Here is a 24894-nt window from a genome sequence, read left to right on the forward strand (position 1 = left end):
AAGTAAATTGACCTTATTTATATGGATCTATTTCTGGACTCTGTGGTCTCTTCTATTGGTCCGTATCCCTGGCCTTTCACCAATACCATAGTGTCTTGAATATTGCAGCTTTATAGTTAGTCTTCAGTTCAGTTCAGTCACCCAGTCGTGTCTGACTTTTTGTGACCCCATGAACCACAGCATGCCGGGCCTCCCTGTACATCACCAACTCCCAGAGTCCACCCAAACCCATGTCCATTGAGTCGGTGATGCCATCCAACCATCTCATCCTCTGTCATCCCCTTCTCCTCCTGCCCTCAATCTTTCCCAGCATCAGGGTCTTTTCAAATGAGTCAGCTCTTTGCATCAGGTGGCCAAAGTATTGGAGTTTCAGCTTCAACATCAGTCCTTCCAATGAACCAGGACTGATGTCCTTTAGGATGGACTGGTTGGATCTCCTTGCAGTCCAAGGGACTCTCAAGAGTCCAACACCACAGTAAAAAGCATCAATTCTTCGGCGCTCAGCTTTCTTCACAGTCCAACTCTCACATCCATACATGACCTCTGGAAAAACCATAGCCTTGACTAGATGGACCTTTGTTGGCAAAGTAATGTCTCTGCTTTTGAATATGCTGTCTAGGTTGGTCAAACTTTCCTTCCAAGGAGTAAGTGTTTTTTAATTTCATGGCTGCAATCACCATCTGCAGTGATTTTGGAGCCCAGAAAAATAAAGTCAGCCACTGTGTCCACTGTTTCCCTATCTATTTGCCATGAAGTGATGCGACCAGATGCCATGATCTTAGTTTTCTGAATGTTGGGCTTTAAGCCAACCTTTTCAGTCTCCTCTTTCACTTTCATCAATAGGCTCTTTAGTTCTTCTTCACTTCCTGCCATAAGGGTGGTATCGTCTGCATATCTCAGGTTATTAACATTTCTCCCAGCAATCTTGATTCCAGCTTGTGCTTCCTCCAGCCCAGCATTTCTCATGGTGTACTCTTAAAATAGGGTAATGTGAATCCTCCAATTTTGTTCTTTTTCTAAAATGGTTTGGCTATTATAGTTCCCTTTCCTTTCCATACGAATTTTAAAAACATGTTGTCTACATTTACAAAGAATCTGTAGGTCGATTTGGGAAGAACTGACATCTTTACCTTGTATCTTTTGATTCATGAATATGGTATTCCTCCCCATTTATTTATGTTGGCCACCTTGTTTTTAGAGGGACATTAATAATTTATCATCCCATTTTGGGCAACATATGCCATGGGGGAAATTCAAATCCTTAAATAACTACATGATTATTACAATATTATTTGTAATAGTAAAAAATGCTACTATATAGCCAATGTGGAGAAGGAAATGGTAACCCACTCCAGTATTCTTGCCTGGAAAATACTATGGACAGAGGAGCCTGGTGGGCTACATTCCATGGGTTCGCAAGAGTTGGACATGACTTAGCAACTAAACCAAACTAACCATATATCTGATGTGTTGTTTAGTTGCTGAGTTGCATCCAACTCTTCTTTCGACTCCAAGGACTGTAGCCTGCCAGGCCTCTGTCCTCCTTTTGTCCCAGGCAAGAATACTAGAGTGGATTGCCATTTCCTTCTCCAGGGGATCTTTGTGGACCAGGGATCGGATCGAACCTACATCTCCTGCATTGGCAGGCAGATTCTTTACACTGAGCCATCAGGAAAGCTCATATATCCAACAATAGGGGAATAGTTAGGCAAATTCTGAGTTATACACTCAGAAAAAGAATTAACCATTAAAAAGGTTGCTTTGAAGATGATGTAACAACATGGGGAAAAAACCTTATGATATAATGTTAAATGTTAAAAACCAGAATATAACATTTTGTGTGCTTAAATTTTATAGATATATAAAACTATGAATAAAAGAAACTAAAGAAAAAAACTGACATAATAGCTCTTATTGTGTTAGAGTGATAGGATTTTGGGTGAGTTTTTTCTTTTCTAAATTTTCTCAACTTCTGTGATTTACATTACTTTCATTAAAAGTTTTTAAGATGCATGCTGCTGAACTAAAATACATTTAGCAAAGACTAAGCAGAATAGTGAGTGGATTCACAATCAGAATCACTGACTAGATAAGCTCACCACAAGGAAATTGAACTAGAAGAGGGAGAAGGCTGTAGCTGCTTAAGGGACTTACCATGTGGAAGTGAGACTCAGAGGCTGGATTTAGACTGGGAAACATCAAATGATGGAACCCCTGAGGGGCAGGTACAGGGGGATAAGTAGTTGAGCAATAAAAGGAAGAATGTTCTAGAGAGACATGGTTAAGAAAGTGGAGCTTGGCTCTTCTCCCCAGCTGAACATTCTTGGGTAACTTAAGCATTCTTGAATATCATTTACAAAATTGGGATATTACTGCCTAATTTTCAGGATTAGTGACAGGGTTGAATGAGATGATATATGTGAAGCTCAATTAATGTTAGCTCCTCCCTCTCTCCCTGCTCTAAGTTGTGCATCTAAGGATTGAAGGGAGGTGAGGTCTCTGTCACCAAAGATATTCAAGCAGAGATATTGTGCTTCCCTAGTGCCTAGAGGATAAAGTCCCAAATCCTGATCTTGGCAGTCCAGGTCCATCCTTTATGGCATCATTCAGGCCTACCTCATCTCTTGTCACTTTTCCCAGTAATGTGCCCTTTTGTCCATCCTCCACAGACTTCTTTCCTTTCATCAGATATGCCATCCCCCTGTTCCATGGGCCTCTGTGTTGGCCTCTCCCTCTGCCTGGAACCCCATCCACTCTTGTCTGCCTAATGAACTACTGCTCACACCACGTAAGACCCAACACAGAGGTCACTTCTTCTCTGAAGCTCTAACACTGTCTGAATGAAAGCAATCTGTCTCTTCATCTCCTGGGTCCCCTCAGCACTTTTTCTGCATCTACACCTGTCACCTTTGTGTATTGGGGGAGCTGCTTCTCATGGTATAATGTGAAGTCCCTTAGAGTAGAGTCAGTGTCAAACTCATCTCTCTGTCCCTTTATCCCAGCCCAGCATCCCCTCCCCACCACACACACATAGACATATGCACACAAAGGTAATAAGTGTAGGTGTATAAAAAGTGCATACAACAGGTGCTCTGTGTTTGTTGAATGACTTAAATTTGTAGATAAATGGTTAGAGAAAATCACTTCATAGTGTTATTTCCACCCACAGATAATAAAATAATTATTTGATTTTCTATGAAGATATTTTACATTAATAAGCAAATAATAGTGTTTAGTGAGTAGAATATTTATACAAATATTAGACATTATAATGACCCCACTTCTTGTTTATCCAAATAATATATTTAGCCCTGCTTTTTGTGCTGTTTTTCTATTTCCAATTATTATTTAATATCGTTGCTCGAGACTATTTTTACTATTGCTCTTCAAAGTTCAATAATGTTGGCATTATTGCTTTAAATGAGGCATTGATGAAAGGCCAAGGTGGGGCCCCATATGCTCCTATACCCAGAGAGAGGAGACACGGTAACATTCACTGTGTTTATTATTATTGTGCTCATAAGAAAGAAGCTTCTATGAGATGTGCTCTTTCCTCCAGAGTGACTTTCCCCGACCATGTTGTTGCTGGAAGCCTTTGTGTTGCTTCCATTAACACTCTCAGCCTCACAGCCAAAATGGTGTCAAACACAGCAGAGCCCCAAAGTCCTCCATCCCGGGGATGAATTTGCCAACACCAACAGACTCACCCAGCTCTCTCCTGGTACTAGGTTAATTAGAAGTGGCTGAATCACAAAATAAAGAATGGAGGCCAGTCTACAAATAGGGCAGACAAAAGCAGCATGGCTGTCTGGGCCTCTGATTGGTTTTTTATTCAATTTGCTCTCAGCTTCTCAGGACCTGTTGGAACTGGAAGAAACCTGAGAAGCTTGTCTACCCTCAAACTCTGTAGCTTCTTTCCTGCTCTTTAATGCAGGGCACCCATTACAGCCTCACACATCCAGTACTTACTATACAAAAGTGAATAATGGTCTGATACAGAGGCTCCACTCAGATATTGTCAGAGTCTGGTCTGTGTTACAGAGTAAAAGACTGCATAGCGCCTGTCTTTGGGAGAACTGGGATTGAGAAGAAAGCTAGGTGGCAATGACAGCGGACTGGGCATCAAGGGGCCTCAAAGCTCTCCTGACTCTTCTTCCACTGCCTTATTTTATAACGCTTGGCAAGTCTCTTAACCATTACATTCTTCACAATTTCCATCTGTAAAATTGAAGCGTTGACTGTTTTGAGTAGTTCAATATGGTAATAGCCACATGTGGTTGGTTATTTAAATTTAGCTACATTTTAATAAAAGTATAGTTTCTCAGTCCATTAGGCACACTGCACATGCTCAGAAGCCACATGTGGCCAGTGGTAGTCATTGGAGAAAACAAAATACAGTGTTTGCATCATTGCAGAAAGTTCTGGTGAACAAAACTGTCCCTAGATTATCTCTTAAGATCTGCTTTAGGTCTTTATTCTGAGTCTTACCAAATAAAACCAAGTCCAGTTTTACCTTTTTAACTATGTACCTTTTGCCATGTTTAGAGTATATCTGAATAATTTCCACCTGAGATTTCTGTAGAATATATTGGTCAAATGTTACTCTAGTTCTGAGCAGTGCCCCTACTACATAAAAAAGAACCAAAAATCAGGCTAAGTAGATAGAAAGAGATAAGGAATATTTTCTTGCCAAAGAGAGATGAGGGACATTTCAGGCATATATGCTAGGCTTTGTGGGCAGTGCAGGGAAGTGCCCAGCTGCACTTCAGTCCTCGAGCAAGTTCAATGGGAATGATGCTGCCTTCATCCCCAGGCTCTGGGAAGGAAAGAGCATAGGAGCCTTTGGAAGGGCCCTCCCCCTCAAAGCACTACTATCAAATTCCAGAACTTGTTTCGTTTTCACTCCCTCTTTCCCTCCCTCTCTTTCACGCTCCCTTTCCTACCCTCTCCAGCTTGTGCATCACTTGAGATATTCACCTAAGGTACATGCTTAATGAAAGGACCACATCAGGTCTTGGACAGCTCCATAGACTATAGATGACCCATGACTTGATGGAATCTTATCAGAGACCCTTAATTCAATCGCCGAGTCATGTCAAACTCTTTACAACCCCATGGACTTCAGCACACCAGGCTTCCCTGTCCATCACCAACTCCCAGAGCTTGCTCAAACTCATGTCCACTGAGTCGGTGATGCCATCCAACCATCTCATCCTCTCGTCCCCTTCTCCTCCTGCCCTCAATCTTTCCCAGCATCAGGGTCTTTTCCAGTGAGTCAGTTCTTTGCATCAGCTGGCCAAAATATTGGAGCTTCAGCTTCAGCTTCAGCATCAGTCCTTCATTCAGGACTGATTTCCTTTAGGATGGACTGGTTTGACCTCCTTGCAGTCCAAGGGACTCTCCAACACCACAGTTCAAAAGCATCAATTCTTAGGTGCTCAGCTTTCTTTATGGAACAACTCTCCCATCCATACATAACTACTGGAAAAACCATATCTTTGACTATACGGACCTTTGTTGGTAAAGTAATGTCTCTTCTTTTTAATATGCTGTCTAAGTTTGTCATAGCTTTTCTTCCAAGGAGCAAGTGTCTTTTAATTTCATGGCTGCAGCCACCATCTGTAGTGATTTTAGAGCCCAAGAAAATAAAGTCTGTCACTGTTTCCGTTGTTTCCCTGTCTGTTTGCCATGAAGTGATGGGACTGGATGCCACGATCTTTGTTTTTTGAATCTTGAGTTTTAAGCTAGCTTTCTCACTCTCCTCTTTCACCTTCATCAAGAGGCTCTTTAGTTTCTCTTCATTTTCTGGCATAGGGGTAGTGTCATCTGCATATTGGTGTTTATTGATATTTCTCCCAGCAGTCTTGATTCCATCTTGTGCTTCATCCAGCCTGGCATTTCGCATGATGTACTCTGCATATAAGTTAAATAAGCAGGGTGACTATACAGCCTTGACGTACTCCTTTCCCAATTGGGAACCAGTCCATTGTGCCATGTCCAGTTCTAACTGTTGCTTCTTGACCTGCATACAGATTTCTCAGGAGGCAGGTCAGGTGGTCTGGTATTCCCATCTCTTTAAGAATTCTCCACAATTTGTTTTGTTCCACACAGTCTAAGGCTTTAGCATAGTCTGTGAAGCAGAAATAGATGTTTTTTGTTTTTTTTTTTTCTGGAACTCTCTTGCTTTTTCTATGATCCAGTGGATGTTGGCAATTTGACCTCTGGTTCCTCTGCCTTTTCTTAATCCAGTTGAACATCTGGAAGTTCTCAATTCACACACTGTTGAAGCCTGGCTTGGAGAATTTTGAGCATTACTTTGCTAGCACATGAGATGAGTACAATTGTGCAGTAGTTTGAACATTTTTGGCATTGCCTTTCTTTGGGATTGGAATGAAAACTGACCTTTTGCAGTCCTGTTTGGCCACTGCTGTTTTCCAAATTTGCTGGCATATTGAGTGCACCACTTTAACAGCATCGTCTTTTAGGGTTTGAAATAGCTCAGCTAGAATTCTATCACTTCCACTAGCTTTGTTTATAGTGATGCTTCCTAAGGCCCGCTTGACTTCACATTTCAGGATGTCTGGCTCTAGGTGAGTGATCACACCATTATGGTTATCTGGGTCATTAAGAGCTTTTTTGTATGGTTCTTCTGTGTATTGTTGCCACCTCTTCTTAATATTTTCTGCTTCTGTTAGATACACACTGTTTCTGTCCTTTATTGTTCACATGAAATGCAAAGGGACCCTAGAGCTGGAGTATTGACCTTGATATTGTCTAAGTCCTGTGAACTGCCATTCATGGCACTGTATTCTGGTGACAAGGTACATTTAATAAATCCAGGTTCCTTAGAGATTAACTTGTTTTCTTCAACTTGCCATCCAGGTTGTACAGCCCTCACATATGACAATGACTTGAGAAAGTGGCATGAGTAAGGGCCATGCTTTCCAAACAATTATAAGATACCTCCTCAAACCACCCAGGTGTCCTTGGCATACAGGAAGCTAAGAAAGCCTGGTTCCTGCCACACCTTCTACAACATTCCCTTTTAGAGGGCCCATCCTTATGGAGTAAGATGGTGGTGAAAAAAGTTCAGTGTGCAAAGCCAGACCCCTGGATGCTGGTCCTTGACATGGCGCATGCTGGTCATATGACTTTATGCCAGCAAATCCTCTTCTCTGAGACTCAGGAGTTGGATCTGTGAAATGAGAACAAGAAAAATGCCTTCCTCAGATTCTTGAGTGGATTAAATACGATAATGTAAATGGAATTTGGTTCATTCTATCCCCTAGATACACGAAAGTGTCTAGTGGATTTTACTGTGATTCTTCCTATTGTTGTTCAGCAAGTTCAAATATTTTCCAAGTGTGATGATGAATTCCATGCTTCAAGCCTTCACAGACTCCCAATCTGGTTTTGCTGAGGAGTTTAAATTGCCCCTGTGATGGTTTTCTTAGTTATTAAATGTGTAAGCCCCTTTCATGTCATCAATACAGTGCAAAGTTTCTCTTTTCTTTTTCATTTTTGACCATTCTGTGCTTCACAAGGCACTTAGCAGCTTTTTCAAATTGTCACATTTGTTTAATTAGCCCAGAGACCCTGCCATGTTCATTTCTGTCAGCCATACAACAGTCTCTGTGGGTAGCTTGCAGACCCCTGACGAGGACTTTTGAAAAATGATTTTGCACATTTCTTTCCTTTCTCAAAGCAAATGAGGGAGAGGTGAGGGGAGCATGAGCAAGCGGAAGAGAGGGGCAAACTACCCTAGCATGGGGAAGAAAGATGTGACTAGAGCCCGCTATAAAACCATTGACCCTCGGCTTTGGACAAGAAATACAAATTGATTACACACCACAGTCTGAAGCCGAGGCCTAAGACAGGCAGTTTATTCGGGAGAGTCCTCCACGTGCTATTTATTTATCTTGAGCCCAATGTGACTTTCCCTCGCTGTACCCTCTCCAGGAAAGGGCTTGGCATTCCCAGCTTCCAACCTTCTCTGTGGTGCTTTACTAAATTTATAACAGGGAATAAAGTATCGACCTGGTGACCCCAAGAGATGGTCTAGGTGGAAAACACATACAGGTTTAAAGAGGATTTAGAGATATCCATGGGCAATGGATTCCCACGGTGTCATTAGGCATCTCCTCCTCGTGGTGAACAAATGAGAGTACAGGTGTCGATGCCTCAGAGTTCAATGGGAAACACTTAATAAAAGACACTTTGATGATAGACTTCAAGTGCAATTGTTAACTTTTTATTAAAAAAAAAAATGACTAGGGCGTGAAATCCAAGTATTGGATTGGATTTCTGCTTAGCAAATGCTTGGTGTGAATTATCTCATTGCTACGTGCTATGATTTCCAAAGATGTGTCGTGTCAGTAGCTTTTCCTTGCTTATGCAGTTTGGCAAGTGGCTGTTTCTCCTGAGGCAGAGAGAACCTTCTTGGCTGATTTGAACACAGGACTGAAGCTTTATAGCAAGCCTATGGGGCAGGGTTTTCCTCCCATACCACCTGTTCCTGGTGCTTTTTATACTGAGGTGAGAATGTTCTCTTTCTCCATTAGTCAGACATGCCTTTAGAAAAAGATAGGACTCTCACTTGTGCCACTTCTGTGTGGAATAAAGAAACCATTTATTTCCCATTATTTGAAATAATTGCAGAAAAAAACTAATCTGGAGAGAGGAGAGGCTGTCCAGGCATTCAGGAATACTCAGCCTCTCGGGCCTGGAATATTCCGAGGGGGCTCTCTGAATATTTCACTGGGGCTTAGTTGTGGTTTTGATGTTAAATTCAGGCTATTGCAAAGAGTTTGATGCCTCTGTTGGTTTATTTTTCTGTTTATTGGGGGAGTGTGTGTGGCGGGAAGGTGGGCCTGGTGGTGTTCAGTTCGACTGACATCTTGTGATCAATTTGCGAGTTAATGTCATGTGAATGGGACAAACCGCTTCTCTTTCGGCCCCTAGCACTGCGATTCTATAGTTCTCAGACTGAAATAGACAATTCCATGCAAATCATATTGGCTGAAGTTTCAGCTGTATTAGTGGTCTGCTGCTTTATTTTTACTGAGCTCAGAAATAATGAGAGAGCAAAGCTACAGCCAAGTCATTCACTGGAGGCCTCTTTCCATGAAAATAGATATTACTTCTTTTTTCCTCAGCAACTGAAGCTTTGTTCATTTTCAAAGCAGTTGTCATGAACTCATTATCATTTTTCTTAATATGATAAGTGTAAACTAAAGAATGCTATAATGTTTGAAAAGCTACAGCCGCCCTCAGAAATGGAATACTAATGCCTTGTGTAAGTCTTTGATTGAGAGAAATGTATCCTTCTGTCTCCATTTGCCTGGAATTGTCATTCTCCAGTGCCTTTCACTTATAGCATAAGCTGGCTTCCTAAATGACTGCTCTGTTGGTGCATGTACACTGTGTATTTGTCCAGCAGTGAAAGATCAGCAAATCACTTTGGTAATTTTTGGAAGATGGTAACATATTGCATGTTACTCTTAAAAAAAAAAAAAAAAACTCTGAAAAGTTTATTTTAGTTCTACTTTTGAATCTGTCAGCAACGCAGGAGACAGGAGTTCGATCCCTGGGTTGGAAAGATGGCCTGGAGAAGGAAATGTGGAGAGGGAATGGAGAGAAAGGAATGTGGAAAAGCAAATGGAGAAGGGAATTCTCCACTCCAGTATTCTTGCTTGGAGATCCACAGTCAGAGGAGCTTGGTGGGCTATAGTGCATGGGGTTGCAAAGGGTCAGACACAGCTGAGCAGCTAACACACTTTCACTTTGAATGATAACTAATAATTGTCATTATCTTACACTGATTCTGATTATAAAGATTCTAACTACCAAGAGTCCATACACACCCTGAGCCTGGACTTCATCTAGCTCTAGCTGCCCAGCCACCAGAGAAGCCTAGAGAGTAGACACTCTGATAAATGTTTTTAGAATGAATGAAATAAAATGTAGATCGTTTAGGATGGTGCTAGGGGAGAAGCGAGGGAAGGTGCAAATTGGAGGTTAACCATAAAGAAATATCTCATGCTATGAGGATATAGCATGTCATTCCGCCCAGTAATATGGCTCTGAAAAAAAAAGACCAAAAAATATGTTTGTAACATTAGGAAAGCTTGGGAAATTGTTTCCAGCCAGTATATTTAAATTCATTTTTTTTCTTTATTGAAGCATAATTTATTTACAATGTTGTATTACTTTCATGTATACAGCAAAGTGATTCAGTTATATATATTTATATATATAACATATATATACATGTATATATATATATACTTTTTTCAGATTCTTTCCATTACTGGTTATTACAATATACAGAATATAATTCCCTATGCTATTCAGTAGGCCCTTGTTGTTTATCTAAAGAGCACACCAAGCTTTGCAGCACACCAGGCTTCCTTGTCCTTCACCATCTCCTGAAATTTGCTAAAACTTATGTCCATTGAGTTGGTGATGCTATCCAACCATCTCGTCCTCTGTGGTCCCCTTTTCCTACTGCCTTCAATCTTTCCCAGCATCAGGGTCTTTTCTAATGAGTCAGGTCTTCGCATCAGGTGGCCAAAGTATTGGAGCTTCAGCATCAGTCCTTCCAATGAATATTCAGGACTGATTTCTTTAGGATGGACTGGTTTGATCTCCTTGCAGTCCAAGGGACTCTCAAGAGTCTTCTCCAACACCACAGTTTGAACACATCAATTCTTTGGCGCTTAGCCTTCATTATGGTCCAACTCTCACATCCATACATGACTACTGAAAAATCATGACTTTGACTAGATGAACCATTGTTAGCAAAGTAATATCTCTGCTTTTAATACACTGTCTAGGTTTGTCATAGCTTTTCTTCCAAGGAACAAGTGTCTTTTAATTTCATGGCTACAGTCACCATCTGCAGTGATTTTGGAGCCCAAGAAAATAAAGTCTGTCACTGTTTCCATTGTTTTCCCATCTATTTGCCATGAAGTGATGGGCCTGGATGCCATAATCTTCATTTTTTGAATCTTGAGTTTTAAGCCAGCTTTTTCACTCTCCTCTTTCACTTTCATCAAGAGGCTCTTTAGTTCCTCTTCACTTTCTGCCATGAGGGTGGTGTCATCTGTGTATCTGAGGTTATTGATATTTCCCCAGAAATCTTGATTCCATCTTGTGCTTCATCCAGCCCGGCATTTCACATGATGTATTCTGCATATAAGTTAAATAAGCTGAGTGTCAATATACAGCCCTGATGTACTCCTTTCCCAATTTGGAACCCGTCCGTTGTTCCATGTCCAGTTCTAACTGTTGCTTCTTGACCTGCATACAGATTTCTCAGGAGGCAGGTCAGGTGGTCTGGTATTCATTCCCATCTCTTGAAGAATTTTCCACAGTTTGTTGTTGTGTATATGCTACTCCCAAATACCTAATTTATCCCCTGCCCAACCTTTCCCCTTTGGTAACCATAAGTTTGTTTTCTATGTCTGAGAGTCTGTTTCCATTTTGTAAATAAGTTTATTTGTATCATTTTTTAAGGTTCCAAATAGAAGTGATGTCATATGATATTTGCCTTTAATCTGTCTGACTTACTTCACCTAGTATGATAATTTCTAGGTCTATCCATGTTGCTGCAAATGGCATTATTTCATTCTTTTTTTAATGGATGAGTAGTATTCCATAAACAAAACAAAAAGACAGCATACAGAAAGTGAGAAAATATTTGTGAATGATGCAAACAGTTTATACAGCTCAATATTAAAAAATAGTCCTATCAAAAAATGGACAGAAGATCTAAATAGACATTTCTTCAAAGAAGACATGCAGATGGCCAATAGGCACAAGAAAAGATGCTGAACATTGCTTATTATTAGAGAAATACAAATCAAAACAACAATGAGTATCACCTCATACCAGTCAGAATGGCCATGATCAAAAAGTCTACAAATAATAAATGCTGGAGAGAATGTAGGAAAAAGGGAATGTAATTAGGTGCAGCCATTATGGGGAACAGTATGAAAGTTCCTTTAACGAGTAATAATAGAGTTACCATATGATCCAGCAATCCCACTCCTGGGCATATATCTGGACAAAACCATAATTTGAAAATATACATAGACCCCAATATTCATTGCAGCACTATTAAGATAGGCAGGAGATGGAAGCAACTTAAAAGTCCAGGGTTGGAAGCAACTTAAATGTCCAGGGTTGGAAGCATGGATAAAGAAAATTTACATATATATGTATGTATACACACACACATACATGCATAATGAAATACTACACAGCCATAAAAAAAGAATAAAATAATGGCATCTGCAGCAAGATGGATATACACACATAGATACAATCAAACCAGTATATTTTAAATAATGGTCACTTGGATGTACTTAATGGTAAAATAATTTGAAAAAGAAGAGCTAAACACTTGACAATGAGGTTAAAAAATAGTTTTGAAAAGAGTAGCTTACACATTTCCAAGTTAACTTACAAATGAGGAGAACAGATTCACGGGGTGAAAAAAAAGCTAAGAAATGGCCTTTGGGTAACATCAGATTCCTCTGATGCCTGCATTGGACTCTTAAGCAAAAGCTCTCCACCGAGGTTTCCTCCTCCTGATCTTCCCAAAACATTTCTCAATGGCCAGTTCTTAAATTTCTTACTCTTGAATTCGTGCTAATACTGACTTTACCAAAGAAGGCAATTTCGATCTAACCACATTTCCTACTGGGCTGGCCCATTTTCTGTTTTGATGGGTTCAACTGATTGAGATAAATGTCCTGATAAGGATTGATATTTTCAAAGCAATCATCTATTGATTGCTCATCAATTGAGGGCTCATCTATTGAGGGCTCATCCAATTAGTTGCATGGGCTGTGGCCTTGTGTTGCTCTTGCTAAAATATGCAGAATTTGATGGATCTGGTTGAACTCTGCCCAGTATGTCACTATGGTGGTCTTGCCCCCTTTTGCTGCCTTTTGTGGTATTTCTTTGTAGCATTTAAATGTGGAGTGCCTGAGGAGTAACCGGTCCAGAGGAATTTGCATGGCTAAGCCCTGCCTATGGCCATCCACATCCCCATTATATTCAGTAGATGAAATGGAATTGATTGCATTTGGCAATGGCAAGAAGATGAATTGATTGAATGAGCACATGGTGAAGCTCGGGGTCACTGATAATCGCTCCCCAATTGTAAATTAGAATCAGGCTCTTTTTTAGTGGAACCCTGGTTTGGGGGCTGCCAGGACAAAGGCAGCCTGTGTGAGCTAGATGTTTTGCATGTACACTCCTAGGGCCAATGGAAAAAATTTCCAGCTTCCCTGAGACAACTGCCAGTACTAAGGAGTTTTGAATAAAACAGTCAATTATTTATTTGAAAGAATATTGCCAGAATTTCTATACATGTCAATGAAATCATATTTTACTGTTAGAAACTTTAAAAATCATATTCTACTGTTAGAAACTTTAGCTTCTTGTTTGTTTGTTTTCCTAGTGGATTGCATTTTGTGTGTTGGCTCATTGTTGGGAAGTTGTTTAATGTAACAGTTGATTTTCTACTTCTTCCTAACCAGAATTTGCATAGACATCAGAGATACAAGCTCAGGAGGCTGTCTTAAGAGCATTCCAAACAGAAGAATATTCATTAAATTAAGTGGAACAGGGTTTTGAGACTACAGGAGAGGTTTGGTAGGAGTGTTAGTTATGACGCCCAGGAAAATCTATGGTTCCACCGTTGTTGGACTTCCCGAGACCTGAGCAAATAATCAGATGAATTGGGTTGTTCGCTGTCTCACTGTGAGATAGTAGGCTCCCCTGGCACTTGCCCACCACCCCCAAGACCGTGATGAATTTCCTTAGCCGGTTTGATCAGTCATGTTTACATGTCATGTGAAAGATCCTACTGCTCCAGATTCAGTTTTGTATCATCTCATCAATATCATTGATTTTACAGAGAAAAAGAATAGAATCGCACAATTATATAAGGCAATGTAGTTAGTCCATGAGCCCCACCCGGCCCCCCAACTTTATAGGAATCCCTTTTCTGGTACCCTAGGCAGGGGCTGTCTTGCCTGTAGAGATGGGTTACTCATTGCCTTCTGAAGCAGTAGGCTCTGTGGTTGGAAAGCTCACCTGATTGGAAATTCTTCCTTAGTTAGAGTTAAAATTATTTCCCTGGTAACTTCGATCCATAGGGCTTGTCCTAACCTCTTGGTCCACAGAGTGGGTTCCCTTCAGGTATCTGAATGCACCACTCAGACCTTCCCTCAACTTCCCTTTCCTGTAGACTAAACTTTCCTCATTCTCTTGAAGGGCATTCATAAGTGTGATGAGCTTTCAAAGCTCTGGTGGTTCTGGTAACCATCCCTTTTAAGAGCTTGCAGTATTCCAGTGCCCCTGCTGGTATGGGTCATCTAGGATGGTAAACTCTTGTCTTGTACAATGCACTGTTATGGTATAACCAACAGTTGCCTTCCACATTATGAGCATCATGCTAACCTACATATCACCTGAGCTGGCATTGGCAGTCAAAAGAACTGCCAAATCCCTCAAATTGACTTAAGGGTTAACTAAAATATTTGAGGTTTTAGCCATGAATTACACTAAGTCTTTCTCATTTTACAGTTTTACACTTGGTTTGTGGAATATAATTGCAGTTTTCATTTACCTCTGTTAAAATTCATCTCATCAGCTTCAGGCCAGTTTTGCAGGATCTCTCTGAATTTGAATGCTCACAGTTTACTGTCACCTGCAATTTTGATAAGCAGGCATTCTATATGTTTAAGTTATTGATTGAATGAGATAATTTTTCTGAAAGCATTCATTTCAACCAAAGCCCCAACGTAAGTCATCAGTATTATTATCATTATTTACACCACACAGAGACACATGTACATGCACAGACACTGCTCCTCTTGCCTTCACCACAAAGCCTTTCCCAGGACCTCGCACAGTGAAATCTTCGCTGATAGCTTAGTGTTAAGCAGAGTGACCTCTTTGTGGAAGAACTTTGACTTTTAATGCTTTCTGGATCCTGGTGACTGGTACATAAGAGTACAAGTTAGTAGAACAAAAATGCAGGGAATCCATCAAAGGGAATTCTTTGCGTCTGTTTCCTCATCTGCCCAATGAATGCGATGCTAATCCCTGCCTCTATAGTTTATGGCACAGAAAGGCCAAGTGTGGGAACTAAGTGGCTGACACACTTGTTGTTTTTATTCAGTCGCTCAGTCCTGTCCAACTTTTTGCCACCCCATGGACTGCAGCACGCCAAGCTTCCCTGTTCTTCACCATCTCCTGGAGCTTGCTCAAACTTATGTTCATTGAGTCAGTGATGTCATCCAACCATCTCATCCTCTGTCATCCCCTTTTCCTCCTGCCTTCAATCTTTCCCAGCATCAGGGTCTTTTCTAATGAGTCAGGTCTTCCCATCAGGTGGCCAAAGTATTGGAGCTTCAGCATCAGTCCTTCCAATGAATATTCGGGACTGATTTCCTTTAGGATGGACTGGTTTGATCTCCTTGCAGTCCAAGGGACTCTCAAGAGTCCTTGTGGTCTCAACGACACCACAGTTCAGAAGCATCAATTCTTCGGCACTCAGGATTCTTTATGGTCCAACTCTCACATCCATACATGACTACTGGAAAAACCATAGTTTTGACTAGACCAACCTTTGTCAGCAAAGTAATGTCTCTGCTTTTTAATATGATGTCTAGTTTGGTCATAGCTTTTCTTCCAAGGAGCAAGCGTCTTTTAACTTCTTGGCTGTGGTCACCATCTGCAGTGATTTTGGAGCCCAAGAAAATAAAGTCTGTCACTGTTTCCATTGTTTCCCCATCTATTTGCCATGAAGGGCACAACAAAACCTTGTGCGCACCAGGACCCAGGAGAAAGAAAGGAGCTTTGACACACTTGTAATGACTAGATAAATCTTGATATTTTTGTTATTGTTAATAATAATGATAATTCACACATAGAAACTTCAGAGACTAATAATAATATCTCACAATAGCCAGTTACTATGTCCTAGGCACTAGAGATAGAAAGGTGAATGAGATAAGGCTTGGCCAACAGAGTAGACACTTGTAAAAACAGCCAGCTGTGTGTTGGATTAATCTGGGACATAACTGAGACCAGCAGGGTCTGGAATTCTGACTATTTCTGCCCCTCAGAGTGTGGAGCACCCAGCTTCTGTTTCTAAGTCAGGCAAAGCAAGTCTCCCCACAAGCTGTTTTGGATTTGCTCAGGCCCTAGTGCTGGAGGATCTGGTTGGAAAATAATTGCTAGTGGAAAATGGGCCTTTTCTGATTTATTCTGTGTTTGGCTAGGGAGTCTTCAGATCACAGGAGGGTAAGCATCTGCCCTATTTTTAGAAACTGCATAGAATTCTCTATTGCTTGTGAAGTACTGCAAAATAAAACAGCATTGCTTGCTTAGTCCTTTCTCCATAAACCAAAGTTGACCTCACAAAGGGGAGATGCATCTAGTGTCATGGAAAGAGTCTGTGCCATGTACCTGGTCCCCGGCAGTCGCTTCTGGCCAGTGTGAGGCCCCACGTCTCAGAACCTCCACTACATTGATGGCCTAGTGCAGGGATGAATCCCTGCTTTATCTTTCTCAGGGAGGATCATAGGAGCCCAGAGATGGAGTTTCAGACCAATCTCACGTGCATGCGTGTGTAATTTTTGTGGTTAACGGAGCAGTGATGCTTGATATTGAGTACAGGTGCTCAGCCCTGGAGCATGTTGTCAAAGCTTTGGCAACACTTTGGAGCAGGTGCTCATTCCCACTTGAAGAACATGCAGATTACTACAGTTGGATAAGGGGGTGTGCATGTTCTTATCTTGGGAATAACAAGAACATAAAAATAGATTAATATCCTTCAAGTGTGAATGAAAAGAATTACAATGAAAAATCTGCTGTGAGCTTCGCACACGTTCTAGGTCTAACTCATTTTGAAAGCGGAAGAGCTTATGCCAAGGTTCCTTGCTGAAGATAGTCTTTCAGTAAATTATATTCCTTTCAGCTGCCTCCTCCCTGTCTTAATCAAATGCATTGATGGTACCATGGAGCCAGTTTGCCATTTCATGAAATCTCACAATTTCAGTGACTCAGTCATCATTGAAAATGTGCAAGTATATGTAGCTTCATGTGGATTGGCCAGCAGAGAAGCACACTCCAAAAGTAATTCAGGATCAGATTCTGCCACTAAGTAAATATAGCAGACCTGAGGGAGAGGGTACACCTTCAAGAAGTGAGTCATCCATCTAGGTGTCTGAAACACCTTTGAATAAACCCAGATGCACACCTCTAAAGCCAGTGGTGGAAAGGTATGGATAACTAAGTTTCTCATTGATCAAAGCTTCCTCCCCGGTTGCTGAAGAAACAACACTCTTATCCCAGGCTGAGGCTTACTGTATCAATAGGACCTGTGTCTTTTAAATGATGAGACTAATATTGGAAAAGACCGGTCTTACTCAGGAAACACTATCTAAATTTTCAAAGAAATCACTGTGTATTTTAAAGACACAGAGTAACTAGAATTCAGCTTGAAGCTGTTGTCATGTATAGTTACATTGGACCAGTTTTGATGAATACATAAGTAGCGTTTGTCATGAATGTTATCAACTGCATACAAATGCACAACTAGAAAACACTTGGAAATAGTCTATCTTTTAAGTAGGTTAAGCATCCCCTTTAAATCTGGTATGCATTTTTAATGTACTTACCGCCTCCTTTTAAATAGTGCCAGGTAGAATCCAATCTGTGTCAGGGCTCCTCTGAATCATACTTACAGATTCTGCTTCAGCGGTTCCGCTGTGAATGAATCTGTGAAGTATCTTCTTGCATTACAGCTCTTCAGACATCAAAGACTCTTTTTGAACTGGATAATTATAGAAGGGGGAAAAAAAACATGGTTTAGTGCTACCTGAGAGTTCTTATTAATATTACCTTTGAAATGACTAATTATGTTACCCATAAAGATTGGGGAAAAGTATTATATAACTGACTCATTAAAAAGGCCTTTCATAAACTTTGATCCCCTCCTCCCAAGTTTGCCTTTATTTCCATCATTACATTGATTTTTAGATTTAATGTCCATATACCAAAATGTTTGATGAATCCAGCATAGTCCGACACCGTCCAGCTTCACAAACTTTGTCATCTCTCTTGGGATGTCGAGCATGTGATTTAATTATCCTCACTATTTGGGGAACGTACCGTGAGTCCTAAGACTCCAGCAAGATTTGAACAGCACCTCTTTTAAAAGCGAGTGTTTAAAAGAACTGAGGACCTACCCTCTCTGCTCGTGGAGAGTGGGCACCTGAGGGGCCATGCCAACATTAAGACTTCAGCTCAAAAACGCACTGTGTCAATAGCATGGTCCTAAACTTGTCACTAACAGTTAGGCTACATCAAGAGAAATGAATATCAGAGCATCCAGAATGAGGTGGTGATCGTGCTGCCCTGCCCTGAGCTGGCAGATCACACCTGAAACAGGAGATCATGAGTCAGAAGAGCCCCAGGCAGTCCTGAGTCCCTCCTGGGAGCACCTGAGATAGTTGACAGAACACAGAATTCAGGCATTAGAAGAGAAGTTGAAGGTTCCCTATCAATGAATGAACAAGTTTCCAATGTCTCTGACTGGAGAAAAGATGGCACCAGGGGATCAGGCTGCTGTCTTCCAACAGCTTGTCAGGAGAAAGAAGAAACAATGTGTTCTGTGTGGCTCCAAAGGGCGATCCTGAGGTAGAACCTCTTGGGAGACAGATTTTTTTAGCTCCCGGCTGGAAAGAATAGTGTGATCAGGCTGTCTGAACATGAAACTGGCTGCTTTGAACAGTAGTGAACTCCCCATCACTGGCAATGTACAAGTGGATGTGGAATGGCCCTTTGTCTCAAAGATAGGCTTTAAGCAGCAGTGTGGAGCAGGGGAATGGACTGAATGACTTTAAGTTCCCCTGAAAAAATTTAAGCCAATTAAGTCAGTAAGTATATAGAAAGGGCCTACCATGTTTAGTGCCAAGAAAGTGTTTCATTTTTTGAAGTTCCTGCGAATAAAGTTGCTTTGTTTTTCCTCATCAGGAGATGACCCATCCCTGGCCTACTCCTCTCACTGCCATGCATACTCCCGGAAATTCTGAGCAGAGCACACTTTCCATCCCAGGACAGGTCAGTGATCTTCTTGCTCCATTTCCCTTGCTATGGTGTTAGTTATACCAATCTTCCCATTGGAATCTTAAAAACAGAAGTGGCCTTGGTGTTCTACGGCCATAATATCTAGACTCTTTCGTGTCCCTCAGGATGTTAATACAAATAGCATATTTATTGAAAGAGCGTCTTTAAGAGAATGTCCACCAGATGCTAGCTTGTAGATCATTATTCCTAGAGCACCACCACTGGCTGAGCTACTGTCCCCTGAGCTGATGGACCAGAGAGAAGAGTGAACTCACCCCTTAAGAAAGACCCAATAGATGATGGAACAACATCCCAGACTGTTTTAATTAAAAAACCCAGTACTCTTCAGCCTAATGGATCAGTTTTCACTTTCATGTATCACTTCTAGTCCTCGCCCACAAGCAGACAGATTCTCACATGCCAACAAATCATATTGACAGAACCTTTTCTCCTACAGTTCTAGTGTAGAACTGTCAAGTGTTTCATATAAATGAAATATATGAAACATATATGTCAAGTGTTTCATATACATTTTTCCTCACTTGCTCTCAGTAAGAATTTTTTCTCAGCATTATTTTTAAAAATGCCTGAGTAGTTGTGGATATTCCAATAACACATTTTAAAAGAAAAAATAATGTCTTCTTTTCTCCCATCCAATTAGCTATCTATCCATCCATCCATCCATTCATCTATTCATCTACCCACCCATCCAGCCATCCATGCATTCACCCATCCACCTACCCATCCACCCATGCATCCATCCACCTATCTATTTACCCATCCATCCATCCACCCACCCTTCCATCCACCCACCCATCCATCCATCCACCCATCTCCCTATTCATCTACCCACCCATTCATCCACCCATCTGTCCATCCACCCATCCATCCATTTATTCAGAAACCACTTACCGAGGACATACAATAAAGTTAAGGGTGAAGAAAAACATGAAATGACAAAGCAATGTAGCATGTGCCTTAATAGAGAATAAAGGCCCTGAGAAGGATTTCATACTCCCTGGGGCAGTGACCAAGTGCTTAAAGGTGACATTACCTGGAGGCTGCTTACAACTTTGACAGGTAGAGAAGGGCCCAAGAGAAGAACTCTCCATGCAGAACAGGAGAGCAAGGCACCTAGAGAGATCATGGTGGGATGTAGACTATATGGTCTCAAGTGAACCCCAGGCACATAAGTGCATCTTTGGGAAAGGCCTTGAATGCCAACAAAGGATATTGGACTTTATTTGTAGGAGAAACCCAATCACATCCTTTAATTTTAGAGTCATTGTTTTGAGAGTAACATTGGCCTAAACTGTGTTTAATCATCCCCTTCCACCTTTGAAAGGGATCAGAACTAAGTGAGCAGGGTCCATGGTGTGTCATTCCTTCCTGAAGTCCAACTCTCCATGGTCAGGCTGCCCTGGGTTTGATATCCTTCTCCCTGGCATCGCAGCCAAGTGATCAGTTCATCTGTTTCAGGTGTTGAATCCAACATTTGTACAATGATTGCAGTGTTTTCAGCTATATTTTTCCAATTTTGCAGATAATTCATGCAAGTCGCAATTTTGACATTTGCAAGTGTTTACAGTAGAACTGGTTGTTGAAATGGGCTTTTATAGTAAGTGCAAAATTTGAAATCAGGCCTGATCTGCATTTTCTGTCAATTATCTGTGCTACCATCAACCCCACGATAAAGGTAAACGCAAGTGGGATAAAATGGTGAAACCAGTATGGCTACCCAGCCACTCTTTTGTTTCCCTTGATTCCTGCCAAAACGTTGATTTGAAAGAAAAGTACATTTTAAATAATAATAACAACATGAATAGCGCATATAATGCTGTTGTGTACCTCGCTTGGTTCTGAGCACTGACTACATAGTAAATAATTCAATCCTCACTATATTGGCGGACTTCCCATTGGCTCAGTGGTAAAGAATCCAGGAGCAGTGCAGGAGACTGGGTTCAATCCCTGGGTAAAGAAGATCCCCTGGACAAGGGAGTGGCTATGCACTGCAATATTCTTGCCTGGGAAATTCCATGGACAGAGGAGCCTGTTGGGCTACAGTCCATGTGTTTGCGAAAGAGTCGGACACTGCTGAAGTGATTTAGCATGTACACATGCACTATGTTGGTAATTTGAATGTCCCTAGTTTACAGAGGAGAAAACTGAGGCACACAGTCAAGAAATGTGTTCAGAATCACTCAGCTGATAAATGAGTGAGCCTGTCTTTAGTTCTGGGTGTTCTAGTGATATGTTTATCACACCAGTTTATAGATGCACCAGTTCAGATTCCATCTTCCAAAACGCGGGTATTCTCCAGCAAATACATGTACCTGGGGTGCTGGTCCTTTCCTTGTGCTTGCACCAGGACTAGGTGACACCATCCTCTCAGAAAGCATCCGTTTCTTCCTTTCACTACAGAGCTTTCATGGAGGAAAGGGTCTTAGGAGCTGAAGACCTGGCTGTTCTTAATCCTGGTTCTGCCATTTGCTGGCTGTGTGGTTCTGTCCAAATTCTTCTAAGCATCAGTTTCCTCATTTGTACTGTGTGTGTGTGCGTGCATGAACATGTGTGCTATGTGTAACTCCAGTGGATTTTCCAGGCCAAATAATCTATGATTCTATAAACTTACAAAAACCAATACGCTTGAAAGTCCTCAACTTAGTGAAATTTACTTATCCATCTCAAATTGAAATGCCATATTTTCAGATGGAAAATGGAAAAACTCTATGCCACATTGAGGGAGCTAGTTATGTCCCTTGGGGAAAGTCCCTTTAGACAGAAGTTGGCAAATGACAGCCCATGGCTTTTTAGATTTTTAAATGGCTAAGATTTTCCAAAGAATATGAAAATTACTAGTAATATGAATGCCATGAGATGCTATGAGTGATATGGAACTCAAATTTCAGTGTCTATAAATCAAGCTTTCATGGAATCTAACCACACCAATTCATGTATGTCTTATCTATGACTGCCATCACACTAAAATGGCAAGGTTAGATAGTTATGACAGACACTATAGGCCCCTCAAAGCCTAAAATATTTACTGTCTGGCCCTTTATAGGAGAGGTTTGCCAACCCCTGCTTTAGAATCTAAATCCTACAGGAGCCTCTGATTTTACAATTAAGGCTATTATTTAAAATAGCCTGACATAAGTTTGTGAAAACATTTTGGCATTGTTATATTCTACTCCTAAAATTATTGGTGTGACATGTCCATACAAGAAATGCACAGATCAAAGTCAGACATTTGAAAAAATTTGTATGACGTGAATCAACAATTACTATATGAACAATGCAAATTCTCCCCATGACCAAGCTATTTTTCAGTCAGGATTGGGTATGTATGCAAAGGAACTTGGGTAATGTCCAAAGATATTTCATTGGTTTGGAATTCTGGTTTGAAACAGTCTTACCCAGCTAAACATTAAAAACTGTATCAAGAATACATAACACAGTTGAGTCAAATTCACTCAAAAATATAACCGTCCAATTTGTTTCATGCATCACTGCTCTGAAGCCTCAAACAACTGACTGTTTGGGTCTGATGTCCACGATACGTGGATGAAGGGTAAAAACTCAATCCAGATTTCTGGGAGCAGTACAAAGGCTGGCCATAATCAGAGATACCATTTACTTGACTCTGAATGCTGTTGTTTAATTCCTGAAGCTATGCCAGACCAAACTTGTCCTATACAATTGTAATGAAATTTGTTTTTTAAATAATGAGCATATAGTTATGAACAAATGGTTAACTACTCATTTATTTGGCACTCTGGGAAATGTGATGCTCTGGATAACTGAAATTCTTGGATAACAAAAGGCTATCCTTCCAGCAGTTAGTTCAGTTCAGTTGCTCAGTTGTGTCTGACTGTTTGCAACCCCATGGACTATATACTCCATGGAATTCTCTAGGCCAGAATACTGGAGTGGGTAGTCTTTCCCTTCTCCAGGGGATCTTCCCAACCCAGGGATTGAACCCAGGTCTTCCGTATTGCAGGCGGATTCTTTACCAGCTGAGCCATAAGGGAAGCCTTAGTTATTGCAGCATGCTGTAATATTATGTGCTTTGTCATTCAGTTGCATCTGACTCTTTGTGACTCCATGGACTGTAGCCCGCCAGACCCCTCTGTCCATGGGATTCTCCAGGCAAGAATACTGGAGCGGGTTGCAATGTCCTCCTCGAGGGCATCTTCCCAGCCCAAGGATCGAACCCAGGTCTCCTGCATTGCAGGCAGATTCTTTACCATCTGAGCCACCAAGGAAGTCCAAGTAATATTATACTATGCTGTAATTGTGTCCTCGGGAGCTATTGACATGGCTAGGAATGCTTGCCTGTATATTAAATGGCCATAGACTCTGGTGTATTTTCAGTTCTGACTGTGCTGTGTCATATGCTTTGGCCCCCTGTGCTGTCAGGTTTCATGTCTCAATGTTTCTAGTGGCTGTGTTTTTAGAAATGTTTCCCCTTCCTCACCATGTAATTTGCTAAGGGGTGGGAATCAAATGGCGAAGCTTATTAGGGTCTTTTCTCAAAAGTTAGTTGTCTAGCAGACTGGGGAAAGGATGGCAGTGTAGGGTGGAGAAGCCCTTGAGCAGCAAACTACCTGGGCTTAGTGTCAGCCCTTTGCTTGAGAGGCCTTTCTCATGTCTTGTGGAGTTTCTGCTCATCTTCTGGTGTGGTGATCATGCCAGAAGATAAGTGTCTTGAGTAACAGAATCATGCTACATAGATTTGAAAACTCACTTTCAATTTAAACACAACATCATCATCATTCTAGCTCACTTCTTTTACATAATATTATGCTGTGATCTTATTTTTACTCTATAGGGTGGTAAGATTAAGCTTAAAGAATAGATTACTTGCAGCAGATTGATATAATTCTTTTAAAGAATTTTTTAATTGAAACTATAGTTGATTTACAATGTTTTTTTAGTTTTACATGAACAGCAAAGTGAGTCAGTTATGTAGACATGTGTGTGTGTCTATATGTGTGTGTGTGTGTGTATGTTCTTGATATAATTAATTATTGTATTTATTTGAATTCATTGTCTCTGGTTGGAAACAGTTGCTTTGCCTTTGAAATTCCCTCCTTCCTCCACACATGTGTCCATGCTCCCAGAAGGCCTGATGTGTGCAAATCCAGATTTCTTAACACACTTATAAGTCACGTTGAGGGTGACTTTCAAGTAAAATTGAAATCTCTTTAGATCACATTCTCCACTCGCATAGTTGGAATTGCTTCCTATACATCTCCAACTTTGCAATGAAGTTTTAAGAATACTTTTCTTGTAAAAATAAGAGACATCTATTACATATGTGTCACCGTCAAGGTAGAAAGTTGGACTTGTTTCTATAAAATGGAACAACTGAGCCAGTCTGCTAATTACAGTGTTATTTATACCTCTACCAAAGTCATGATCCTTTGTTTGAACCGAGTCCCCTTTACTTCCATAGAGGCATCATTGCCTAGCTAAGTGAGAAATTATACATTTGAATCTCACACATGGGTCATTTGTTCCCACATTGCACACATTTCCGAACAGATACCAGTCTTATGTGTAATTCTGATAAAATGGCACTTATGGTCAAGTTGTAGCAGGTTTAGCTGGCAAATGTCTATCCTTTAAGTAGAGCTACTGACAGTAACCTAATTAATGGACTCCTTAACAGTGGTTTCCTATTTGCCAACATTAGTCAAGTTATATATTCAGCAGTAACAAATAGACCTTTTGTTT

At 40.9% G+C, this 24894-nt stretch overlaps 1 protein-coding gene across 11 annotated transcripts in view; it reads left to right on the top strand.

The window, feature by feature from the left end:
- Positions 1-24894, top strand: part of AFF2 (ALF transcription elongation factor 2) — a 534314-nt gene that overhangs the window by 341206 nt on the left and 168214 nt on the right. For 7 of the 11 annotated variants that reach the window (XM_024988032.2, XM_059883420.1, XM_024988033.2 and 4 more), the window contains one exon: positions 19063-19149. The exons of the other annotated variants lie outside the window; for them this stretch is intronic. In XM_024988032.2, coding sequence (XP_024843800.1) covers positions 19063-19149 — 87 coding nt within the window. The remainder of the gene's footprint in view (positions 1-19062; positions 19150-24894) is intronic. 11 annotated transcript variants of the gene reach the window in all.

The sequence above is a fragment of the Bos taurus genome, chromosome X (assembly GCF_002263795.3).
Source record: "Bos taurus isolate L1 Dominette 01449 registration number 42190680 breed Hereford chromosome X, ARS-UCD2.0, whole genome shotgun sequence".
Taxonomy (NCBI): Eukaryota; Metazoa; Chordata; class Mammalia; order Artiodactyla; family Bovidae; genus Bos; species Bos taurus.